At 30.0% G+C, this 25,925-nt stretch overlaps 1 protein-coding gene across 1 annotated transcript in view; it reads right to left on the bottom strand.

The window, feature by feature from the left end:
• LOC130899466 (blood vessel epicardial substance-B-like) overlaps positions 1 to 22,159 on the bottom strand; it is a 31,807-nt gene extending 9,648 nt beyond the window's left edge. Inside the window, exons 1-3 of the mRNA XM_057809417.1 lie at positions 21,987 to 22,159; positions 8,344 to 8,753; positions 4,449 to 4,629 (exon numbers count right to left, since the gene is read on the bottom strand). Of these exons, the coding sequence (XP_057665400.1) occupies positions 4,449 to 4,629; positions 8,344 to 8,744 (582 nt within the window). The 5' untranslated portion in view covers positions 8,745 to 8,753; positions 21,987 to 22,159. The remainder of the gene's footprint in view (positions 1 to 4,448; positions 4,630 to 8,343; positions 8,754 to 21,986) is intronic.
• Between the last annotated feature and the right edge of the window lie 3,766 nt (positions 22,160 to 25,925).

The raw sequence follows: 25,925 nt of genomic DNA, 5'->3' as shown, positions 1-25,925 counted from the left end.
GGAATTTTAAATTTCCTCCCCCGATTAAGGGTGGCATTCACCTCTATGGTAGAAGCATACATTGGCAACAACAACAAATCAGGTTTGTTAGTTGCATCATTTTAGCGTATTTCTGTCAAAATTTCAAAATAATTCATGAAGGTGTTTAAAATATTCTAATTTTATACTATCATGAAATCACTTTTTAGCTGTGAATTATTTCTTTGGTATTTATATGTGGTAGTTTAACCCCAGTTAGCACAGTGTGAAACGCCAAAACGTGCTGTGATTCATAGTTTTTGGACTTGTGACTTTCGAGTTTTGAAATTTGTAAGAAACTGTCGGCTGAAACTGATACATAAATCGCAGATCTTTATAGTCTAGTACTTTGGCCGCCGAATTGAAAATAGAAAACGTTCAGGGTGATTTCGAAAAACCACAACCGCTGAAGTTAAACGTATTGTTTTGATCTGTAAACATAATCGACGACTCCCGTACCCAGAGATAGTAGCTCAAATTAATAATTAATCAAGCTATCTGCCTTTGAATACTTCTACAACGAAAAGGAGATTAGCCATTAGCCATTTTGACATTCAATTTCTACTTTGAAGATCGCCCCTCTAGTATACACTAAGTTTAACGATGCTTCAACCTTTTTAACCTTTCCAAATGATCGTTACAGTCTCTCTCGTCAAAAAATTTGAGGTTTGGAAACAGGAGAAAATCGCTAAGGACCAGATCTGGTTAATACGATGAGTGGTTAACAAATTCGTATGAGAGGGTGCGTTCTCTTGATGGAAAACCATCTATTTTTATTCAAATTCGTTTTTCTACAATTTTTGAAGATAGTCAAAGAGAAACTAACCATACAAAATGGAATAAAATTAGTGAGAAAGTTTCGGCGCATTAATAAGTGCTGATATTGTCAAGTGCAAACTTTTCAGACACCCCTTGTATATTTTCAGCTTTTCTCTACAGTCCAAAGTACACTTCCTTCTCCTAAATCCATTATGTCGTTCAAAATTGTACGAAGGGTCATTCGTCTACAGGATTTGATGCGAAAAATTTGGTAGTGAAAATAATACTAATTTTTTTCATACGACCCCTCGTTTCTCTGTAAAAGGCATTGCAAACATAATTTATTGTGTTTTAATACCTCCCGTGAGAATTTTCAATTAATAATAACAATTTATGATATTTTTTTTCAGAATGTCTCTTTATGGCGAACCGTTTCCTTGGTATGTACAACGATCTAAAAATCTGAATATCTTCTAATCTATTTATCGAGTTAAGTACTTCTCATTTTTGCTACCTCTAGATTGTACAGATTGTCCTTGTAAAAGTTAACCATTGAGCATGAGCCACCCCTGGCTTTCAGATAGTAGTGAAGAATTATTTATTCCGTCAAATATACTACATTGACGTTCCTAAACATCCATTAAACATTCATAATGTTTGAATATATAATTCGGAAAATTTACTTAAATGTAAGTTGATATTTCGCAAATTTGAATGCTAACAACACTTCTTCGGAACACCCTGTATAGTTGACTCCTTATTTTTCATTCATATTATAATAATTTCTTTTTCCAAATTTTTTCCGTCAGTTCACAAGTCATTTTCTCAAACCAGGTGAATCCTTTTTCCTTTTTTGATCATGATTCATTTTCTTTCAATTTTTCTATGATTTCCGTAGTTTTTTCGAATGTTTTTCTGTAGTCTACAGTTTGCCAAACTGCTTTTCCATTTTCCATTTCTATTTTTTTCTACAATCATTGATTTTTCTCCTTCTTCTTATACTTTAAACATTATAAAGTAATTTTTTCTGCAATCCCACAAAAAAATTAGAACTAACTCAATATTGTACATTAAAAGACAACTTTGACTGGGCTATTAAGCTAGAAGTTCGATTGAGTCAACGTTTTTGACTTGCATTTTAATAATTTTGACATTATTTTCATTGATTTTGGCGTAAATATTTTCAATGCCCTCGAAAAAATCCTTAGACACTATTTGAATAGTTTTTTTTTGTTGACCCTTCAAAACCATTATATAGTAGATGGAAAAGAAAACAACTGAGCTGAAAGGTCACACTCGAATGTTAATTTCTTACACTACTTCAAGCATTTATTCCAATTCGTTCGTGATAAAATCTATTTTGATATTAATAGAGATTTTATCATTCTATTACAGTGAAAAATTATTCCTAAGAAGTGTACTATTGAAGGTTATATGAATAAATCTTCTTTTTCAGTTTTCCTCTATTGTATTATTTATCAGAATCAAATTTATTTCCAATTAACACCAGTAATATGAAAAACTAATGATTGATGGACGTTATCTGATCGTAGGTTTTCCTTTTTCATGCTTTAGAATTCCTTTTACTGTTTTTTCAAAGTTATTTTATAATTCAAATGTTAAATAATGAAAATTTTCTTATTTCTCTCCATTTAATTGTTTATTCGAACCACCATCAGCTGAAGGACGTTTCCGCGCGAAGCAAGATTTATATTTTTTGATAGTGTAGAATTTGACGAATCCAACGGTACCATTTTTTATATGTGTTATCGGTCAAAATCTGAAGAAATTTGAATTCAAAGTTCGCGTATTTCACAAAAACTCTTATGGAAACTATAGTTTAATTCTTTGATTACAAATTGAATCAGTTTAATCACTTTTTTTTACAGTATTAAATATATTTCAATGTAACAAACAACTATAGTAGCCGATGCCGTTATAGACTGGCTGTAACCAGCTGTAATTCATTAATTTTGGCCATTGTAATAACGGATGTGTGAGCTGGTGCATTGTCTTTATACAACAACCTTTCTTCTTGAATAAATACGGTTGTTTTTGCTTTTTAAAGATAATTAATGAAAATTAACCCACGCGCATCTCAAAAAACCGACGCCATGACCTCGTCTGCAGATGGAACGGTTTTTGCCATCTTTGGAACCGGTTATCCCTGGAATCGTCACCTCAATTGAAGGTCGTACGACCTCGTTTAAACTCCGCTACCCAATATTTTACTGTTAATAACGAAGGAGAAGTTTCAACCAGAAAAGAAACTAGCTCAGCTTCCAAATTGGTTGGGCTAACGCCTTTCAAATAAGAGTAACGTTGACCAATTTTTTCCATGTTTACAAATTCACGATTGTCCAACGAATACCAAACAACGTGGCGTCTTCAAACTTCAAACATTTGTTGTATAGATTGTGTACTTTCTAATACAGTGGTACTTTTCAAACAACTACCGCCATCTCTATGTCAAGCTAGGTATTTCTTGGACCATTATCGTATGTGTAGAAATACTCGACGTTTATTGGCTATTTTGAAAAAATGAGCGACTATTCGTTCAATTTAGCAATTTTCGTGCATTATTTTAGTTAATAATTAATTAATTCAAGATTTTTAAGTATAATTACGTATGGAATAAAAATCAATAAATTCCAATTTCAGTATGACTAGTTTGGTAGACGCGCGATGATCTTTACTAGAAATCATTTGAATCCACTCACTTTTTCATCATAAATATGTTGATGAAGGCTCCAATAGCCGAATTAGCGATTACTACAATAGATTTTAGTTGGTAATTAGCATTATTTTGTATGCTTGATGTCCATTTATCTTAATTTTGGCGATTACCATCTTTCGAATTCTCTACGAATGAAGAATTCGATTCCAACATGGAGCTGAGTGAATTTTATTCATCATTTTTCAACCACATACATTTTCCGATATGTTTTCATTCGTTTTAAAAATTCTGTAAACACTTAATTCACTTCATATGAAGGCGAAACATCTTTGTTTCTTTACTGACTTTTAGATCTAAGTTTAAATAACTTTTGTCGATATATAAAAGTTGTTTATTATCATCCATCCACTCTTTTCGATCTTTTGCTACCTCATTCATCTTCTGTATTGTTTTTTCTTCCAGTGTTACTTATTTCACCCTAGTTTTACCGGGATATCTTTTCCTTTTTGTCCAATGTCTTTTTACTTTTCTCGATTTTCTTGTTACCAGTTTAAACATCTTTTGTTTCAATTGATTCCTTTCTGAGCTTTCCTTTAATTACTTCATTACTCATCCACGTTTCCCCTGCTATTTTCCTCAATTACTTCATCTCCGCTTTTACTATTCTAATCCGTATCTTTTTTATCCAAATTAACCAAGTTAAGTTAAGTAACTTGTATACTTTTGTTTTTAAGTCTTCTCCAAAGATTTTTTGATCGGAAATTCAATAGATTTCTATTCATTGTTCTTTCATCATTAAATCTTCCTCAAGTTCTCTATATACTACATTCCATATCTTGATATTTACTTAACTGTATTCTTTCTGAATTTTTGTTTTCACACGTCTTGGACAGCTTTTTACCACTTTCGAACTTTTTTACAATTTGGTTAAACATCGTAGGATATATTGAAGCAGATTCATTATGACTAAAAAGAAAACACAAAATTTACTTACTTTGAGATATAATTCTGTCAATTCCAAAGTTAATGTTGGAGGCAAAAATCTCCACGTAAGTAAGGCGGTGTGGCCTGCATTTAATATGACATTTATCACATTCCATAAGAGTATATCTGGAGCGCATATGTCAATACCGCCCCAAATAGTTAGAAAAAAGTAACCAATTGACAATAGAGCCCTAGAAATCAACAAAAAACTACTATTTCGAAAAAAAGATTACCAAATTCTTTCAACAATGAGAGTTGAGGGCAGATAACTCGTAATTTTATTTCTTTGACACATCTGAAGATATTCAATAAGATATAAAAATGCATATAAATTGAGATAACCTTCTCAAGAACCAATAATGTTTATTTTACCGATAATGTATAGAAACTTATCTAATTAGCCTAACCAATCATTTTGAGAGATTAATTACCTCAAGCCTTTCCAATATTCTTTGTTTTAATTCTTATCCATCCATCTTGATCCTCCTTGACTGGATGAAGAAGTTGATGATGGTTTTGATCACTCCCGTAAGTGAAGTTTTGTCGCTTATTCAGAGGTTGTGAACAAGCTTCTCATTTTCTTCAGCCATGCACAAAAACGTTTCGCAGGATTGCAGTTAGTCGGCAAAATCGTTTTCGTTCGATCCTCAATCCTTTCCAATCTTCTTTGTCATTCATATCCATTCATCTTGATCCTTCTTGGCTGGGTGAAGAAGTTGATGATGGTTTTGATTACTCCAGTAAGTGAAGTTTTGTCGCTTATTCAGAGGTTGTGAACAAGCTTCTCATTTTCTTCAGCCATGCACAAAAACGTTTCGCAGGATTGCAGTTAGTCGGCAAAATCGTTTTCGTTCGGTCCTCAATCCTTTCCAATCTTTTTTGTCATTCATATCCATTCATCTTGATCCTCCTTGACTGAATGAAGAAGTTGATGATGGTTTTGATTACTCCAGTAAGTGAAGTTTTGTCGCTTATTCAGAGGTTGTGAACAAGCTTCTCATTTTCTTCAGCCATGCACAAAAACGTTTCGCAGGATTGCAGTTAGTCGGCAAAATCGTTTTCGTTCGGTCCTCAATCCTTTCCAATCTTTTTTGTCATTCATATCCATTCATCTTGATCCTCCTTGACTGAATGAAGAAGTTGATGATGGTTTTGATCACTCCCGTAAGTGAAGTTTTGTCGCTTATTCAGAGGTTGTGAACAAGCTTCTCATTTTCTTCAGCCATGCACAAAAACGTTTCGCAGGATTGCAGTTAGTCGGCAAAATCGTTTTCGTTCGATCCTCAATCCTTTCCAATCTTCTCTGTCATTCATATCCATTCATCTTGATCCTCCTTGGCTGGGTGAAGAAGTTAATGATGATTTTGATCAATCCACTGAGTGAAGTTTTGTCACTCTCCCAGAGGTTTCGCAGGATTGCAGTTAGTCGGCAAAATCGTTTTCGTTCGATCCTCAATCCTTTCCAATATTCTTTGTTTTAATTCTTATCCATCCATCTTGATCCTCCTTGACTGAATGAAGAAGTTGATGATGGTTTTGATCACTCCCGTAAGTGAAGTTTTGTCGCTTATTCAGAGGTTGTGAACAAGCTTCTCATTTTCTTCAGCCATGCACAAAAACGTTTCGCAGGATTGCAGTTAGTCGGCAAAATCGTTTTCGTTCGATCCTCAATCCTTTCCAATCTTTTTTGTCATTCATATCCATTCATCTTGATCCTCCTTGACTGAATGAAGAAATTGATGATGGTTTTGATTACTCCAGTAAGTGAAGTTTTGTCGCTTATTCAGAGGTTGTGAACAAGCTTCTCATTTTCTTCAGCCATGCACAAAAACGTTTCGCAGGATTGCAGTTAGTCGGCAAAATCGTTTTCGTTCGATCCTCAATCCTTTCCAATCTTCTCTGTCATTCATATCCATTCATCTTGATCCTCCTTGACTAGATGAAGAAGTTGATGATGGTTTTGATTACTCCAGTAAGTGAAGTTTTGTCGCTTATTCAGAGGTTGTGAACAAGCTTCTCATTTTCTTCAGCCATGCACAAAAACGTTTCGCAGGATTGCAGTTAGTCGGCAAAATCGTTTTCGTTCGATCCTCAATCCTTTCCAATCTTCTTTGTCATTCATATCCATTCATCTTGATCCTTCTTGGCTGGGTGAAGAAGTTGATGATGGTTTTGATTACTCCAGTAAGTGAAGTTTTGTCGCTTATTCAGAGGTTGTGAACAAGCTTCTCATTTTCTTCAGCCATGCACAAAAACGTTTCGCAGGATTGCAGTTAGTCGGCAAAATCGTTTTCGTTCGATCCTCAATCCTTTCCAATCTTCTCTGTCATTCATATCCATTCATCTTGATCCTCCTTGACTAGATGAAGAAGTTGATGATGGTTTTGATTACTCCAGTAAGTGAAGTTTTGTCGCTTATTCAGAGGTTGTGAACAAGCTTCTCATTTTCTTCAGCCATGCACAAAAACGTTTCGCAGGATTGCAGTTAGTCGGCAAAATCGTTTTCGTTCAATCCTCAATCCTTTCCAATCTTTTTTGTCATTCATATCCATTCATCTTGATCCTCCTTGACTGAATGAAGAAGTTGATGATGGTTTTGATCACTCCCGTAAGTGAAGTTTTGTCGCTTATTCAGAGGTTGTGAACAAGCTACTCATTTTCTTCAGCCATGCACAAAAACGTTTCGCAGGATTGCAGTTAGTCGGCAAAATCGTTTTCGTTCGATCCTCAATCCTTTCCAATCTTCTCTGTCATTCATATCCATTCATCTTGATCCTCCTTGACTAGATGAAGAAGTTGATGATGGTTTTCATCACCCCCGTAAGTGAAATTTTGTCGCTTATTCAGAGATTGTGAACAAGCTTCTCATTTTCTTCAGCCATGCACAAAAACGTTTCGCAGGATTGCAGTTAGTCGGCAAAATCGTTTTCGTTCGATCCTCAATCCTTTCCAATCTTCTCTGTCATTCATATCCATTCATCTTGATCCTCCTTGGCTGGGTGAAGAAGTTAATGATGGTTTTGATCAATCCACTGAGTGAAGCTTTGTCACTCTCCCAGAGGTTTCGCAGAATTGCAGTTGAGCAGTTAAACCTTTTTGGTTTAATGCCTGAGCCCCTTGAATTTTGTAAGGGTGATGGTACAATTTTGGCTTCAAGATACAGACAAATCCAAGAACGACATTCGCGGGTTTCATCATGAAACATCCGTCATGCGATCAACATTCGCGTACTGCCACCTCTTTAGCAAATTTTTGCACCGATAGACTCAAAATTTGTCAACCATAACTTTATTGAATTAACAATAGACACTGGCTGATAGCGATTAACTTCAAAATGAGTACGAAAACAATGCTGAGCTGCTACGAGTTTGGTACAACACTTGCACAGCTCGGTACAACTCTCGGTGTTGTTTGTTCTCTATTACATATACGCTTGTACGATTTATCCAGGCGTTTAGCAGTTCTAGCTCCCTAGATGTTCGAATATTCAAAACTGGAAGCTAAAAACTGCGTTAAGCTCAACGCGCAAGAATAGCGATGCAGTATACAATTATTCGCGAGGTCTGGACGCAGATTTTCGCGATGTATTACTTGATTCACGGATAGGCTAGATGGAAAGAAATCCTTATTGTCACGCAGCTGTCAAAAAAAGCACTTTCGACATGTTAATGTGAGATTTGTTTGGTCTTAGATCATTTGGTAATAGCGTTTTATAACACAGACAAAACAACGTACTATCAAGAAATCAAAAACCGTTTTTCAACCAAGAAGGTCGTGTTCACAAAATTGCGGGAACCAAAGTGCGTAATCCTGCACGATACCCAGCCATTTTTAATTTACCATACGAATTAAACGGAGTCAGAACTTCCAATATATTTGAAGTAATACGATAAAAAATAACTCACCTAACTAAAAGAACACTTTGTTTAAAACTTCCTGGTACAAGAAACGCTGCTGCGAAGAAGAAGTTAGCAGTTTGGAAGAGGTTATGTTGTGCCGGTGTCCATTCTTTACAGCTACTCCACAAATCATTCTTACCTGTACTATTAACCATTTGATAATCGTATTCTAATTCAGAATTATTGGTCAAGTTGTGAAAAAAATCGCTTTGGTTCCAATATGACATGTTCGTTTCGTTCGAATGATTGAAATTCTCTCTTATTTCGCTGAAATTTGCTATACTGTGATTTAAACTTACACTCATCTTAACTTCATGACGTGTTTTGAATCTCGGACTTCGAAAATTCGTTTTGTAAGGAACGATTCTTGATGAATAAGTCCTCGATAAAATCACAGTTGTTTCCATGCTGATTCACTGAAACAAATGTACATAACAATATCGAACGGTCGTTTAGATTTATGATCTTGATGACTTTGTGATCTATTTTCTAAATATTGAGATGTTTGTCCTACGCTATTACAATTATTACAAGAAATGTAAATATTTAGGTGTTGTAGAGATATATTTCGATGATGTATAGTCATTTATGTTTGATTGTAGTCTACTTGTGACATAATTTCAAAAAAAAAACAATTGTAGAGAAGCAATAATTTGTTTTATAACTAAATATGGTTACAGTCCGAACTAGAATAGGTATATAATTATTATAATATATCTTCTAGAAATATTCTAAAGTTAGATTAACTATCTTATTAGTCGAATTTATGGCTCTTTTTTTTCAAAATATCGCAAAAGAAATGAATTGAATTGAATTAGTTGCAACGAGCACCAAAACTCATTTATGTATATATTCAACGTGATTGTTGTAGGATCGTGTCAATAAAACCCAAGTTGTAATCTAAAAATTTCAAATGGGCGAAGAATTTTCAACAGGATTATAAGGATCACCCTGAACTGAGTGAAAGCTTTTGAAAGAAGTTTTTGCTGAAAAAAAAAAACACGAAGAAATATATTTTATTTCGATGGAACATGGATCAATTGGGACATACAACAAATAAATTTTGGAAAGATGTTACAAGACAGGCTTTTCCAAATAATTTATCTTCTGGTTTGAATCCACAACCAAGAAGACATTGATACAGAAATTACAAGAAATCGTGGAACGATGATGGTTGGTGTCGTGGGTACAGAAAAAGAAATAATTCTTTGTAAAATGTTTAAACTTCTTGGGGGATGTATATGAAACCTGAAAACTGATAAAAGGAAATAAATACGATTAAAGAAGAAGAGAAAATGTAGGAGCTTGACAATATTATTGACGAAATGAACAGTCTACTCATTGTGAATAGACTGATGCTGAAAATACTGAAGGAAAAATACAATAGCAGTCAAAATCAGAGTGTATGAAATCATTGTAATAACATCAGTTCTATATGCATCAGATTTTGATAAAGAAGGTGATAATAAACTAGAAATATGGGAAAGGATAACCCCTCAGGAGGATATATGACTAAAGGTATCTGGAGAAGACGTAGATAATTAGGAATAACTGTCAGATTGTTACAGCAGAGAATTGTGAGAATGGTATTGGAGGGAAAAGAAGAAAAGGGCATGCAAATGAAAAGATTAAGTGAAGAGAAGTCTTCAAGACTTGTAGAATTAAATATGTGTAAATTCACTATTTCAAAATTCATTATTAAGGCAAATTCAAGAAGAAGATACATGAACTGTAATTTTGTTTTTTTTTTTCGAGTTGAAAGGGTTGGGAACAAGTAGTTTGAAAACTTCTATTTCTACTATAGTTTATTTTGAAGATTTTCGAAAGCCTCATTAAAACCTTGACCATAATCCCGTTATTTTCAAATATTCAGTCGCGAATTAAAAATTTTCTAGGAAACTAAGAGAACCTGATGTTTTTGGGACAGTGGCAATAGATAAACCACTTTTAAGACATCAAAAATACTTTGCAGTAGGCTAAAGAAGAGAAGAGTGTTTGTGAGCAGATAACAGAAAAAAGGTTTTATAGATCCATGTATAATCCTGTCTGTAAAATACATCTCGAAGCTCGTTGATGGTTTGGGGATGCTTAGAATGAAGGGCGACTGAAAATCTGGTAAAAATTGAAGCAATTTTGAGCCAGCCTTCATCCTCAAGCATGACAACGATCCCAAGCATTTCTCGAAGCCATGCAAAGAGTACTTGAAAAAATAATAAAGGAAGTATGTACTGAAAGTAATGATTTCGCCGTCACAATCACCCGACCTCAACCCGATGGAGTTGTTGTGGAACAAAGTGCACATGGAAGTCAAAAATCAGTGTCCCACTTCCACTTCAGATGTTTGGAATATCCTGGAAACCAATAGAACCAAATAGGCGACGATTATTATTCGAAATTGGTAGAGAGAATATAATGTTATAATTACATATTGTAATTTCATTATCACTATATTTTTATCTATAATATATGTTCTTTCAATTATAAAGATCGAAATCGATCTCATATAGAAATCCTATTAAATCATATGGGATTCTTTATCTAAGACATAGGCAGTGAAGCCGGTCCTGTCCATCAGGGTAAATATTACGTCTAAAGAAATAAAGAAAAATGAGATATATATTAATTTATATACTTCGAATTAGTTCTAAACAACTTTTTCGCAAAATTGTTTGCGATTATTTATAAAAAAAGTTAAAAAACGTCTATTTTTGTCAAAAACTCAAGCCATGAAACCAGTGCTGTCCGGTAGACTAAATATTACAACTATAGAAATGAAAAAAATAAGATATATATTAATTTATATACTTCAAATTAGTTCTAAACAACTTTTTCGCAAAATTGTTTGCGATTATTTTTAAAAAAAGTTTAAAAACGTCAATTTTTGTCAAAAACTCAAGCCATGAAACCAGTGCTGTCCGGTAGACTAAATATTACAACTATAGAAATGAAAAAAATAAGATATATATTAATTTATATACTTCGAATTAGTTCTAAACAACTTTTTCGCAAAATTGTTTGCGATTATTTATAAAAAAAGTTAAAAAACGTCTATTTTTGTCAAAAACTCAAGCCATGAAACCAGTCCTGTCCGGTAGACTAAATATTACAGCTATAGAAATGAAAAAAATAAGATATATATTAATTTATATACTTCGAATTAGTTCTAAACAACTTTTTCGCAAAATTGTTTGCGATTATTTATAAAAAAAGTTTAAAAACGTCTATTTTTGTCAAAAACTCAAGCCATGAAACCAGTCCTGTCCGGTAGACTAAATATTACAGCTATAGAAATGAAAAAAATAAGATATATATTAATTTATATACTTCGAATTAGTTCTAAACAACTTTTTCGCAAAATTGTTTGCGATTATTTATAAAAAAAGTTTAAAAACGTCTATTTTTGTCAAAAACTCAAGCCATGAAACCAGTTCTGTCCGGTAGACTAAATATTACAGCTATAGAAATGAAAAAAATAAGATATATATTAATATATATACTTCGAATTAGTTCTAAACAACTTTTTCGCAAAATTGTTTGCGATTATTTATAAAAAAAGTTTAAAAACGTCTATTTTTGTCAAAAACTCAAGCCATGAAACCAGTCCTGTCCGGTAGACTAAATATTACAGCTATAGAAATGAAAAAAATAAGATATATATTAATTTATATACTTCGAATTAGTTCTAAACAACTTTTTCGCAAAATTGTTTGCGATTATTTTTAAAAAAAGTTTAAAAACGTCAATTTTTGTCAAAAACTCAAGCCATGAAACCAGTGCTGTCCGGTAGACTAAATATTACAACTATAGAAATGAAAAAAATAAGATATATATTAATTTATATACTTCGAATTAGTTCTAAACAACTTTTTCGCAAAATTGTTTGCGATTATTTATAAAAAAAGTTAAAAAACGTCTATTTTTGTCAAAAACTCAAGCCATGAAACCAGTCCTGTCCGGTAGACTAAATATTACAGCTATAGAAATGAAAAAAATAAGATATATATTAATTTATATACTTCGAATTAGTTCTAAACAACTTTTTCGCAAAATTGTTTGCGATTATTTATAAAAAAAGTTTAAAAACGTCTATTTTTGTCAAAAACTCAAGCCATGAAACCAGTCCTGTCCGGTAGACTAAATATTACAGCTATAGAAATGAAAAAAATAAGATATATATTAATTTATATACTTCGAATTAGTTCTAAACAACTTTTTCGCAAAATTGTTTGCGATTATTTATAAAAAAAGTTTAAAAACGTCTATTTTTGTCAAAAACTCAAGCCATGAAACCAGTTCTGTCCGGTAGACTAAATATTACAGCTATAGAAATGAAAAAAATAAGATATATATTAATATATATACTTCGAATTAGTTCTAAACAACTTTTTCGCAAAATTGTTTGCGATTATTTATAAAAAAAGTTTAAAAACGTCTATTTTTGTCAAAAACTCAAGCCATGAAACCAGTCCTGTCCGGTAGACTAAATATTACAGCTATAGAAATGAAAAAAATAAGATATATATTAATTTATATACTTCGAATTAGTTCTAAACAACTTTTTCGCAAAATTGTTTGCGATTATTTATAAAAAAAGTTTAAAAACGTCTATTTTTGTCAAAAACTCAAGCCATGAAACCAGTCCTGTCCGGTAGACTAAATATTACAGCTATAGAAATGAAAAAAAACAGATATATATTAATATATATATACTTCGAATTAGTTCTAAACAACTTTTTCGCAAAATTGTTTGCGATTATTTATAAAAAAAGTTTAAAAACGTCTATTTTTGTCAAAAACTCAAGCCATGAAACCAGTCCTGTCCGGTAGACTAAATATTACAGCTATAGAAATGAAAAAAATAAGATATATATTAATTTATATACTTCGAATTAGTTCTAAACAACTTTTTCGCAAAATTGTTTGCGATTATTTATAAAAAAAGTTTAAAAACGTCTATTTTTGTCAAAAACTCAAGCCATGAAACCAGTGCTGTCCGGTAGACTAAATATTACAACTATAGAAATGAAAAAAATAAGATATATATTAATTTATATACTTCAAATTAGTTCTAAACAACTTTTTCGCAAAATTGTTTGCGATTATTTATAAAAAAAGTTTAAAAACGTCTATTTTTGTCAAAAACTCAAGCCATGAAACCAGTCCTGTCCGGTAGACTAAATATTACAGCTATAGAAATGAAAAAAATAAGATATATATTAATTTATATACTTCGAATTAGTTCTAAACAACTTTTTCGCAAAATTGTTTGCGATTATTTATAAAAAAAGTTAAAAAACGTCTATTTTTGTCAAAAACTCAAGCCATGAAACCAGTGCTGTCCGGTAGACTAAATATTACAACTATAGAAATGAAAAAAATAAGATATATATTAATTTATATACTTCAAATTAGTTCTAAACAACTTTTTCGCAAAATTGTTTGCGATTATTTTTAAAAAAAGTTTAAAAACGTCAATTTTTGTCAAAAACTCAAGCCATGAAACCAGTGCTGTCCGGTAGACTAAATATTACAACTATAGAAATGAAAAAAATAAGATATATATTAATTTATATACTTCGAATTAGTTCTAAACAACTTTTTCGCAAAATTGTTTGCGATTATTTATAAAAAAAGTTAAAAAACGTCTATTTTTGTCAAAAACTCAAGCCATGAAACCAGTCCTGTCCGGTAGACTAAATATTACAGCTATAGAAATGAAAAAAATAAGATATATATTAATTTATATACTTCGAATTAGTTCTAAACAACTTTTTCGCAAAATTGTTTGCGATTATTTATAAAAAAAGTTTAAAAACGTCTATTTTTGTCAAAAACTCAAGCCATGAAACCAGTCCTGTCCGGTAGACTAAATATTACAGCTATAGAAATGAAAAAAATAAGATATATATTAATTTATATACTTCGAATTAGTTCTAAACAACTTTTTCGCAAAATTGTTTGCGATTATTTATAAAAAAAGTTTAAAAACGTCTATTTTTGTCAAAAACTCAAGCCATGAAACCAGTCCTGTCCGGTAGACTAAATATTACAGCTATAGAAATGAAAAAAATAAGATATATATTAATTTATATACTTCGAATTAGTTCTAAACAACTTTTTCGCAAAATTGTTTGCGATTATTTATAAAAAAAGTTTAAAAACGTCTATTTTTGTCAAAAACTCAAGCCATGAAACCAGTCCTGTCCGGTAGACTAAATATTACAGCTATAGAAATGAAAAAAATAAGATATATATTAATTTATATACTTCGAATTAGTTCTAAACAACTTTTTCGCAAAATTGTTTGCGATTATTTATAAAAAAAGTTTAAAAACGTCTATTTTTGTCAAAAACTCAAGCCATGAAACCAGTCCTGTCCGGTAGACTAAATATTACAGCTATAGAAATGAAAAAAATAAGATATATATTAATTTATATACTTCGAATTAGTTCTAAACAACTTTTTCGCAAAATTGTTTGCGATTATTTATAAAAAAAATTTAAAAACGTCTATTTTTGTCAAAAACTCAAGCCATGAAACCAGTCCTGTCCGGTAGACTAAATATTACAGCTATAGAAATGAAAAAAAACAGATATATATTAATATATATACTTCGAATTAGTTCTAAACAACTTTTTCGCAAAATTGTTTGCGATTATTTATAAAAAAAGTTTAAAAACGTCTATTTTTGTCAAAAACTCAAGCCATGAAACCAGTCCTGTCCGGTAGACTAAATATTACAGCTATAGAAATGAAAAAAATAAGATATATATTAATTTATATACTTCGAATTAGTTCTAAACAACTTTTTCGCAAAATTGTTTGCGATTATTTATAAAAAAAGTTTAAAAACGTCTATTTTTGTCAAAAACTCAAGCCATGAAACCAGTGCTGTCCGGTAGACTAAATATTACAACTATAGAAATGAAAAAAATAAGATATATATTAATATATATACTTCGAATTAGTTCTAAACAACTTTTTCGCAAAATTGTTTGCGATTATTTATAAAAAAAGTTTAAAAACGTCTATTTTTGTCAAAAACTCAAGCCATGAAACCAGTCCTGTCCGGTAGACTAAATATTACAGCTATAGAAATGAAAAAAATAAGATATATATTAATTTATATACTTCGAATTAGTTCTAAACAACTTTTTCGCAAAATTGTTTGCGATTATTTATAAAAAAAGTTTAAAAACGTCTATTTTTGTCAAAAACTCAAGCCATGAAACCAGTGCTGTCCGGTAGACTAAATATTACAACTATAGAAATGAAAAAAATAAGATATATATTAATTTATATACTTCAAATTAGTTCTAAACAACTTTTTCGCAAAATTGTTTGCGATTATTTATAAAAAAAGTTTAAAAACGTCTATTTTTGTCAAAAACTCAAGCCATGAAACCAGTCCTGTCCGGTAGACTAAATATTACAGCTATAGAAATGAAAAAAATAAGATATATATTAATTTATATACTTCGAATTAGTTCTAAACAACTTTTTCGCAAAATTGTTTGCGATTATTTATAAAAAAAGTTAAAAAACGTCTATTTTTGTCAAAAACTCAAGCCATGAAACCAGTGCTGTCCGGTAGACTAAATATTACAACTATAGAAATGAAAAAAATAAGATATATATTAATTTATATACTTCAAATTAGTTCTAAACAACTTTTTCGCAAAATTGTTTGCGATTATTTTTAAAAAAAGTTTAAAAACGTCAATTTTTGTCAAAAACTCAAGCCATGAAACCAGTGCTGTCCGGTAGACTAAATATTACAACTATAGAAATGAAAAAAATAAGATATATATTAATTTATATACTTCGAATTAGTTCTAAACAACTTTTTCGCAAAATTGTTTGCGATTATTTATAAAAAAAGTTAAAAAACGTCTATTTTTGTCAAAAACTCAAGCCATGAAACCAGTCCTGTCCGGTAGACTAAATATTACAGCTATAGAAATGAAAAAAATAAGATATATATTAATTTATATACTTCGAATTAGTTCTAAACAACTTTTTCGCAAAATTGTTTGCGATTATTTATAAAAAAAGTTTAAAAACGTCTATTTTTGTCAAAAACTCAAGCCATGAAACCAGTCCTGTCCGGTAGACTAAATATTACAGCTATAGAAATGAAAAAAATAAGATATATATTAATTTATATACTTCGAATTAGTTCTAAACAACTTTTTCGCAAAATTGTTTGCGATTATTTATAAAAAAAGTTTAAAAACGTCTATTTTTGTCAAAAACTCAAGCCATGAAACCAGTCCTGTCCGGTAGACTAAATATTACAGCTATAGAAATGAAAAAAATAAGATATATATTAATTTATATACTTCGAATTAGTTCTAAACAACTTTTTCGCAAAATTGTTTGCGATTATTTATAAAAAAAGTTTAAAAACGTCTATTTTTGTCAAAAACTCAAGCCATGAAACCAGTCCTGTCCGGTAGACTAAATATTACAGCTATAGAAATGAAAAAAATAAGATATATATTAATTTATATACTTCGAATTAGTTCTAAACAACTTTTTCGCAAAATTGTTTGCGATTATTTATAAAAAAAGTTTAAAAACGTCTATTTTTGTCAAAAACTCAAGCCATGAAACCAGTCCTGTCCGGTAGACTAAATATTACAGCTATAGAAATGAAAAAAATAAGATATATATTAATTTATATACTTCGAATTAGTTCTAAACAACTTTTTCGCAAAATTGTTTGCGATTATTTATAAAAAAAGTTTAAAAACGTCTATTTTTGTCAAAAACTCAAGCCATGAAACCAGTCCTGTCCGGTAGACTAAATATTACAGCTATAGAAATGAAAAAAAACAGATATATATTAATATATATACTTCGAATTAGTTCTAAACAACTTTTTCGCAAAATTGTTTGCGATTATTTATAAAAAAAGTTTAAAAACGTCTATTTTTGTCAAAAACTCAAGCCATGAAACCAGTCCTGTCCGGTAGACTAAATATTACAGCTATAGAAATGAAAAAAATAAGATATATATTAATTTATATACTTCGAATTAGTTCTAAACAACTTTTTCGCAAAATTGTTTGCGATTATTTATAAAAAAAGTTTAAAAACGTCTATTTTTGTCAAAAACTCAAGCCATGAAACCAGTCCTGTCCGGTAGACTAAATATTACAGCTATAGAAATGAAAAAAATAAGATATATATTAATATATATACTTCGAATTAGTTCTAAACAACTTTTTCGCAAAATTGTTTGCGATTATTTATAAAAAAAGTTTAAAAACGTCTATTTTTGTCAAAAACTCAAGCCATGAAACCAGTCCTGTCCGGTAGACTAAATATTACAGCTATAGAAATGAAAAAAATAAGATATATATTAATTTATATACTTCGAATTAGTTCTAAACAACTTTTTCGCAAAATTGTTTGCGATTATTTATAAAAAAAGTTTAAAAACGTCTATTTTTGTCAAAAACTCAAGCCATGAAACCAGTCCTGTCCGGTAGACTAAATATTACAGCTATAGAAATGAAAAAAATAAGATATATATTAATATATATACTTCGAATTAGTTCTAAACAACTTTTTCGCAAAATTGTTTGCGATTATTTATAAAAAAAGTTTAAAAACGTCTATTTTTGTCAAAAACTCAAGCCATGAAACCAGTCCTGTCCGGTAGACTAAATATTACAGCTATAGAAATGAAAAAAATAAGATATATATTAATTTATATACTTCGAATTAGTTCTAAACAACTTTTTCGCAAAATTGTTTGCGATTATTTATAAAAAAAGTTTAAAAACGTCTATTTTTGTCAAAAACTCAAGCCATGAAACCAGTCCTGTCCGGTAGACTAAATATTACAGCTATAGAAATGAAAAAAATAAGATATATATTAATATATATACTTCGAATTAGTTCTAAACAACTTTTTCGCAAAATTGTTTGCGATTATTTATAAAAAAAGTTTAAAAACGTCTATTTTTGTCAAAAACTCAAGCCATGAAACCAGTCCTGTCCGGTAGACTAAATATTACAGCTATAGAAATGAAAAAAATAAGATATATATTAATTTATATACTTCGAATTAGTTCTAAACAACTTTTTCGCAAAATTGTTTGCGATTATTTATAAAAAAAGTTTAAAAACGTCTATTTTTGTCAAAAACTCAAGCCATGAAACCAGTCCTGTCCGGTAGACTAAATATTACAGCTATAGAAATGAAAAAAAACAGATATATATTAATATATATATACTTCGAATTAGTTCTAAACAACTTTTTCGCAAAATTGTTTGCGATTATTTATAAAAAAAGTTTAAAAACGTCTATTTTTGTCAAAAACTCAAGCCATGAAACCAGTCCTGTCCGGTAGACTAAATATTACAGCTATAGAAATGAAAAAAATAAGATATATATTAATTTATATACTTCGAATTAGTTCTAAACAACTTTTTCGCAAAATTGTTTGCGATTATTTATAAAAAAAGTTTAAAAACGTCTATTTTTGTCAAAAACTCAAGCCATGAAACCAGTCCTGTCCGGTAGACTAAATATTACAGCTATAGAAATGAAAAAAATAAGATATATATTAATATATATACTTCGAATTAGTTCTAAACAACTTTTTCGCAAAATTGTTTGCGATTATTTATAAAAAAAGTTTAAAAACGTCTATTTTTGTCAAAAACTCAAGCCATGAAACCAGTCCTGTCCGGTAGACTAAATATTACAGCTATAGAAATGAAAAAAATAAGATATATATTAATTTATATACTTCGAATTAGTTCTAAACAACTTTTTCGCAAAATTGTTTGCGATTATTTATAAAAAAAGTTTAAAAACGTCTATTTTTGTCAAAAACTCAAGCCATGAAACCAGTCCTGTCCGGTAGACTAAATATTACAGCTATAGAAATGAAAAAAAACAGATATATATTAATATATATACTTCGAATTAGTTCTAAACAACTTTTTCGCAAAATTGTTTGCGATTATTTATAAAAAAAGTTTAAAAACGTCTATTTTTGTCAAAAACTCAAGCCATGAAACCAGTCCTGTCCGGTAGACTAAATATTACAGCTATAGAAATGAAAAAAATAAGATATATATTAATTTATATACTTCGAATTAGTTCTAAACAACTTTTTCGTAAAGTTGTTTCAAATTATTTATGAAAAAAGTCCTGTTCGGTAGAGTAAATATTACAGCTATAGAAATGAAAAAAATAAGATATATATTAATTTATATACTTCGAATTAGTTCTAAACAACTTTTTCGCAAAATTGTTTGCGATTATTTATAAAAAAAGTTTAAAAACGTCTATTTTTGTCAAAAACTCAAGCCATGAAACCAGTCCTGTCCGGTAGACTAAATATTACAGCTATAGAAATGAAAAAAATAAGATATATATTAATTTATATACTTCGAATTAGTTCTAAACAACTTTTTCGCAAAATTGTTTGCGATTATTTATAAAAAAAGTTTAAAAACGTCTATTTTTGTCAAAAACTCAAGCCATGAAACCAGTCCTGTCCGGTAGACTAAATATTACAGCTATAGAAATGAAAAAAAAACAGATATATATTAATATATATACTTCGAATTAGTTCTAAACAACTTTTTCGCAAAATTGTTTGCGATTATTTATAAAAAAAGTTTAAAAACGTCTATTTTTGTCAAAAACTCAAGCCATGAAACCAGTCCTGTCCGGTAGACTAAATATTACAGCTATAGAAATGAAAAAAATAAGATATATATTAATTTATATACTTCGAATTAGTTCTAAACAACTTTTTCGTAAAGTTGTTTCAAATTATTTATGAAAAAAGTCCTGTTCGGTAGAGTAAATATTACAGCTATAGAAATGAAAAAAATAAGATATATATTAATTTATATACTTCGAATTAGTTCTAAACAACTTTTTCGCAAAATTGTTTGCGATTATTTATAAAAAAAGTTTAAAAACGTCTATTTTTGTCAAAAACTCAAGCCATGAAACCAGTCCTGTCCGGTAGACTAAATATTACAGCTATAGAAATGAAAAAAATAAGATATATATTAATTTATATACTTCGAATTAGTTCTAAACAACTTTTTCGCAAAATTGTTTGCGATTATTTATAAAAAAAGTTTAAAAACGTCTATTTTTGTCAAAAACTCAAGCCATGAAACCAGTCCTGTCCGGTAGACTAAATATTACAGCTATAGAAATGAAAAAAAACAGATATATATTAATATATATACTTCGAATTAGTTCTAAACAACTTTTTCGCAAAATTGTTTGCGATTATTTATAAAAAAAGTTTAAAAACGTCTATTTTTGTCAAAAACTCAAGCCATGAAACCAGTCCTGTCCGGTAGACTAAATATTACAGCTATAGAAATGAAAAAAATAAGATATATATTAATTTATATACTTCGAATTAGTTCTAAACAACTTTTTCGTAAAGTTGTTTCAAATTATTTATGAAAAAAGTCCTGTTCGGTAGAGTAAATATTACAGCTATAGAAATGAAAAAAATAAGATATATATTAATATATATACTTCGAATTAGTTCTAAACAACTTTTTCGCAAAATTGTTTGCGATTATTTATAAAAAAAGTTTAAAAACGTCTATTTTTGTCAAAAACTCAAGCCATGAAACCAGTCCTGTCCGGTAGACTAAATATTACAGCTATAGAAATGAAAAAAATAAGATATATATTAATTTATATACTTCGAATTAGTTCTAAACAACTTTTTCGCAAAATTGTTTGCGATTATTTATAAAAAAAGTTTAAAAACGTCTATTTTTGTCAAAAACTCAAGCCATGAAACCAGTCCTGTCCGGTAGACTAAATATTACAGCTATAGAAATGAAAAAAAACAGATATATATTAATATATATACTTCGAATTAGTTCTAAACAACTTTTTCGCAAAATTGTTTGCGATTATTTATAAAAAAAGTTTAAAAACGTCTATTTTTGTCAAAAACTCAAGCCATGAAACCAGTCCTGTCCGGTAGACTAAATATTACAGCTATAGAAATGAAAAAAATAAGATATATATTAATTTATATACTTCGAATTAGTTCTAAACAACTTTTTCGTAAAGTTGTTTCAAATTATTTATGAAAAAAGTCCTGTTCGGTAGAGTAAAAATTACAGCTATAGCAATATTTTCATTTGTAGATAGTTGGAAAATTATTGCAAGTATACATAGAACTGTTTTGTTTGAAATTGACCAATTTATTTATAACTGAGGTTAGTTATTTTTTATTAATTTCCACTTTCGAGGAAGGGAAGGTTTATAGTACTCCACAACACAATTTAATCCTTCTCAACGTTTTTTCTAAAAAATTGTTAGCTCAAACCGTTGGTGAATGGATTATAATCAATTTTAATACGTAGAAATAATAATTTTCTAATTATTTATATAAATTATAACTTTGTACAAGTGATAACTTCCATTTTTAATCAAATTATTATTTATTGTGATATATATTAATTTATAGTTATAATTATTACTATAAAAGTTTTTATTTCTTCACTATATAGTGTATTATTTTGAAAATCAACTTCCTAATAATAACAATGTCTATAATATTCTAATCCTACGTATGTACGTATTCTAAAAGACAATATTCGATTGTTCTATATCGAATCTTGTACTCACCTGAATCATTTTCGATTAACCAACGTATACTTATGTCTGTTGCTCACTTTTAACTCATTTGGAGCTCTAATTTTTGCACAGAACTTTATTGTGTTTTCGAATGTGGTATTTTACGTAAAAACACAGCGGCGTGCGATGTACTCGTCACGACACGCCCCATTCTACTGTTTCCCAGAAAACTTTACGCCGTCTCTCATTGATTTCTCCCCGTTCTCTTTCAGTTGGTCAACTACCCCATTGTACGAACCCTAAATCGATATTCTGAGCATGAATGTTCGGTTATTGTTTTTATCTTCCTGTTATTATTATATTTTTTTATTTTGTTTTAAAACTTAATTTTGTATCGATGATGTGTAAAGGGTCAAAGATAATACACCAACTCAAATTTTCATTTATAGTACAGTAGAAAAAATTTTGAATTTAAAACATTTTTTGAATATATTTTTAATACCGAAAAGAAACTAATTATATGCTCCGGGACTTGATGCAAAATATTCTGGAGTTAGTAGATGACCTGAAAATCATGCTGTGAAAAAAAAATTTCCAATACGACTCCTCGTTTCTGAGTTATAGATTTGTAAAGTTACTAAATCAGAATTTATATTTAAGTATATTTTCTAGATTATACATTCGAAAATTATGAATTTTTAATTGTTTATAAAGTATGTCCAATGAAATATTTTTAACGGAATAAATAATTCGACACTACTATTTGAAGGTCAGGGGCGGCTCACACCCAATGGTTAACATTTCGTAACTTTTGTAGGGACAACCCGTACAATCTAAAGATAGCAAAAATAATGTGATATGTATAATTTTATATCATTATATTATATATATATCAAGGAAATCGTTCGCCATAAAGAAACATTCTGAAGAAAATTATCATAAATTCAAATTATTTATCGAATATACTTGAAACATGAACAAATATTTCTTGGAGAACTAATGAATGAATAAATCAAATAAGTGTCAATCAATCAAATAAGTGTCAGAGATGTCAAACTCAATTTTGTAGAGGGCCATATATTAAATTTTGAATTCGTAGGTGGGCCAGATTGAAAGTTTCTCTTGTTTTTGACAAGCTCATTGATGTCAGGGATGAGATTTGTTGTAATTTTTTTAAAAATTTATTAGAGATGTTCATTCTTAAGTCTCGTGCGTTGTTTGTCCTTATTTATTTCCATGCAGAGAATGCGTGCTGCATGTTTGGTAGCACATTTTTAATTCTGGGTAATTATCTAAACTCTTGAATTATTGTTTATAAAATGTAAGAGCGTTAATCTCATTAAATTTTTCTTTCAAAATACTGTCCGATTGAAGATTTATCAACTCCATTTGCAAACGAACTGGTGCCTGTGAAGCTTCAAAATTAAATGTATAATTGAACATTGGGAATTCCATTTCACTTAAGTTTCCTTTATTCCTTTAGTTGGTGATTAATTTTGTGATGGGGGCTCACATAAAAGTTATAGATTAATGCGAAAGCTCGGCGAATAGGTTGAGGTGCTTTTTCTCACATTGCACTGGACTGTGAGGGCTTCGATATGCCTATTCATTCCTCGTCAGTTACCGATTTGGGGAAGGGGGTTGGAGAGGGGGGAGGTGTCTGGAGAGCCTTATTCGATAAAAATCCAACTCAAAAATAGAATCAAAGAATGCAATAACACACACATACAAAAGAAGACTTTCTTGGCTTTTTTACCATTTTGATAAGAATGGTTCATCTTTGAGATACTGTAGCTCGCTCCCTATTGGTCGTAGAAGAAAAAGTTGATAATAAAATTTGTAGAGAATTTAATGCTTTATAACTTTGTATAGAAATTGTTTTTCGTTAGAATCACTCCTTTTCGAGATATTGCGAAAAACAAAAAAAGGAAAAATGTCCGAAAATTTCGAGGTTTTTCGGCTACCAAAAGTTGTGCCGAGCTTAGATTTAGTCACATTTTTTATATTTTAGTCTTTGTACCCATTAAAACGAAATAAAAAAATAAAATCTTCTGCCCTACCTTTTTTAATCTTATTTGTTGGAATGTATGATTAAGAAAATATACTTAAATTCTCAGAAACGAAGGGTTGTATGAAGGAATGAATGAAAGTTCAATAAATTTCCTACAAAAATTACATTTCGTCTTTTTTACGTAGAATTAGCCGTTTTCTCACAAAACGCGATTGAAGCTAGGATGTAAGTTTATCCTGTTATTTTCTTCTTTCTGTGATTTTCCAATTACCTTTTTAAAACTGATGGAATTCTCAATCAAGTTCCTATTTACAACTCCTATTAAAAACGAAACCATTCTCCGGAATATTCTTAACAAATTAACCAAGTTATCGTCTTCAAAAGTTTACCTTCGGTCTCTGAAGATTTGGTTAGAGTTAGTGTAGTGGTATAGTGTAAACAGTGTCTTAAAAATGCCTAATCGAAGATAATTTACAGCTTATAAAAAATATAAAGTCGTCGTTCGCTTTAATGATTTAATCCAGGACACTTATTTTAATTCATTAACATCTTCATTTGTTGGATACTTTTCGAATTTGTTTTGTGTGCATCTGGCAACATTCTAAATATCTTTTTAAATCCATATATGAGTTGAAAGCGTAGCAAAGGGATTAGACCTCGTATCTGTCCTTCGTCGATAAATGCTAATTTTTCACGATTAAGTAAATGGTTCTTGTAGACCCTTTATTAACCTTCGCCTTTGAATTCATAAATAGAATATTTTGCGATTGCAACTGCACGCGACTTTTGCAAGATTTCCTTGTTCGATAAGAATGGTAAAGAGCGAGAAACACAATTCAATCTAATTCGGGGAATTTTCGTTGGAGTTTAATTAGCAGACATTTTGAAATTAATTTGAATTTGAAAAATTTATATTACCATAAATGAATAAATAAACGCTTCCTCGTGACATTAAAACATATATTTTTGAAAATAGTACAAAAATCAGCTACATTTTGAGATATTATTGCTCGATATACACTACCGGTCAAAAGTTTTTGCTCTATACGATCGATTTTGATATTTTAAAGGTCATATGAATGGAATAAATTCAATGTTAGCGATGTGAAAAAAAACCTGAGGTCGATTTTTATCGAAAATATTATCCCCCTCAAGCACCCCCTTTGAATTATAAACATCAATTCGAAATTTTAAATAAGAACGGGCTTTTAGTTCTCTGTTCAGCAATATCAAGTTTTTTGAATCTGGTGTGATCATAACTGAAAAAATTGATTTTTAAAATGTAAAATTTTGATAACGTCTCTATCACACAAGTTCTAGGAACAAAAGAAGCACGTCCAAGTTATTAATACCTCGAGAAATGAGAAGAAATATGTTTATACATGTTTTATAGACTACAAGAAAGCCTTCGATCGAGTTTATCATACCGTCCTTCTGACATTAATACAGAAAAAAGGGTTAGACAAACAAAACATCGATTTTATTGGAAATCTTTATTGGAACCAAAATACAATGTTGTTTTTTTTTCGCCAAAACTGTTTTATATGTACTCTGAGAAGATATTTAACCAAGCAACAGACGATGACGAGGATGGAATAAAAATTAACGGCAGGAGATTAAAAAACATACATGCAGACGACACGGTTATTATTGCAGATAATCCAGGAGCCCTTGAACGCCTAATCAACAAAGTTTTAGTGGAAGATCAACTAGGCATGATTTCTAAAGGTGAAAAACCTATTATGTAACGCAACCTTGAACTTAAACTTGAGTTATCGTTTTGTAAAGGCGTGCGCGCACTTAGTTCTCTTGTATGGAGCAGAAACATGGACAAAATCGCCTCGATTATATTCAAGAAGGGAATGAATTTAAAAAAAATTTATATTGCTGAATATAGCACTAAAATCCCTTTGCAACAAGGCGCCATATAATTCAGAGGGGGTGCTGAAAAAAGATAATATTTTATTACTCTAAATTGT

This window comes from Diorhabda carinulata, chromosome 11 (assembly GCF_026250575.1).
Source record: "Diorhabda carinulata isolate Delta chromosome 11, icDioCari1.1, whole genome shotgun sequence".
Classification (NCBI taxonomy): Eukaryota; Metazoa; Arthropoda; class Insecta; order Coleoptera; family Chrysomelidae; genus Diorhabda; species Diorhabda carinulata.
This window is presented reverse-complemented; position numbering and strand designations above follow the sequence as displayed.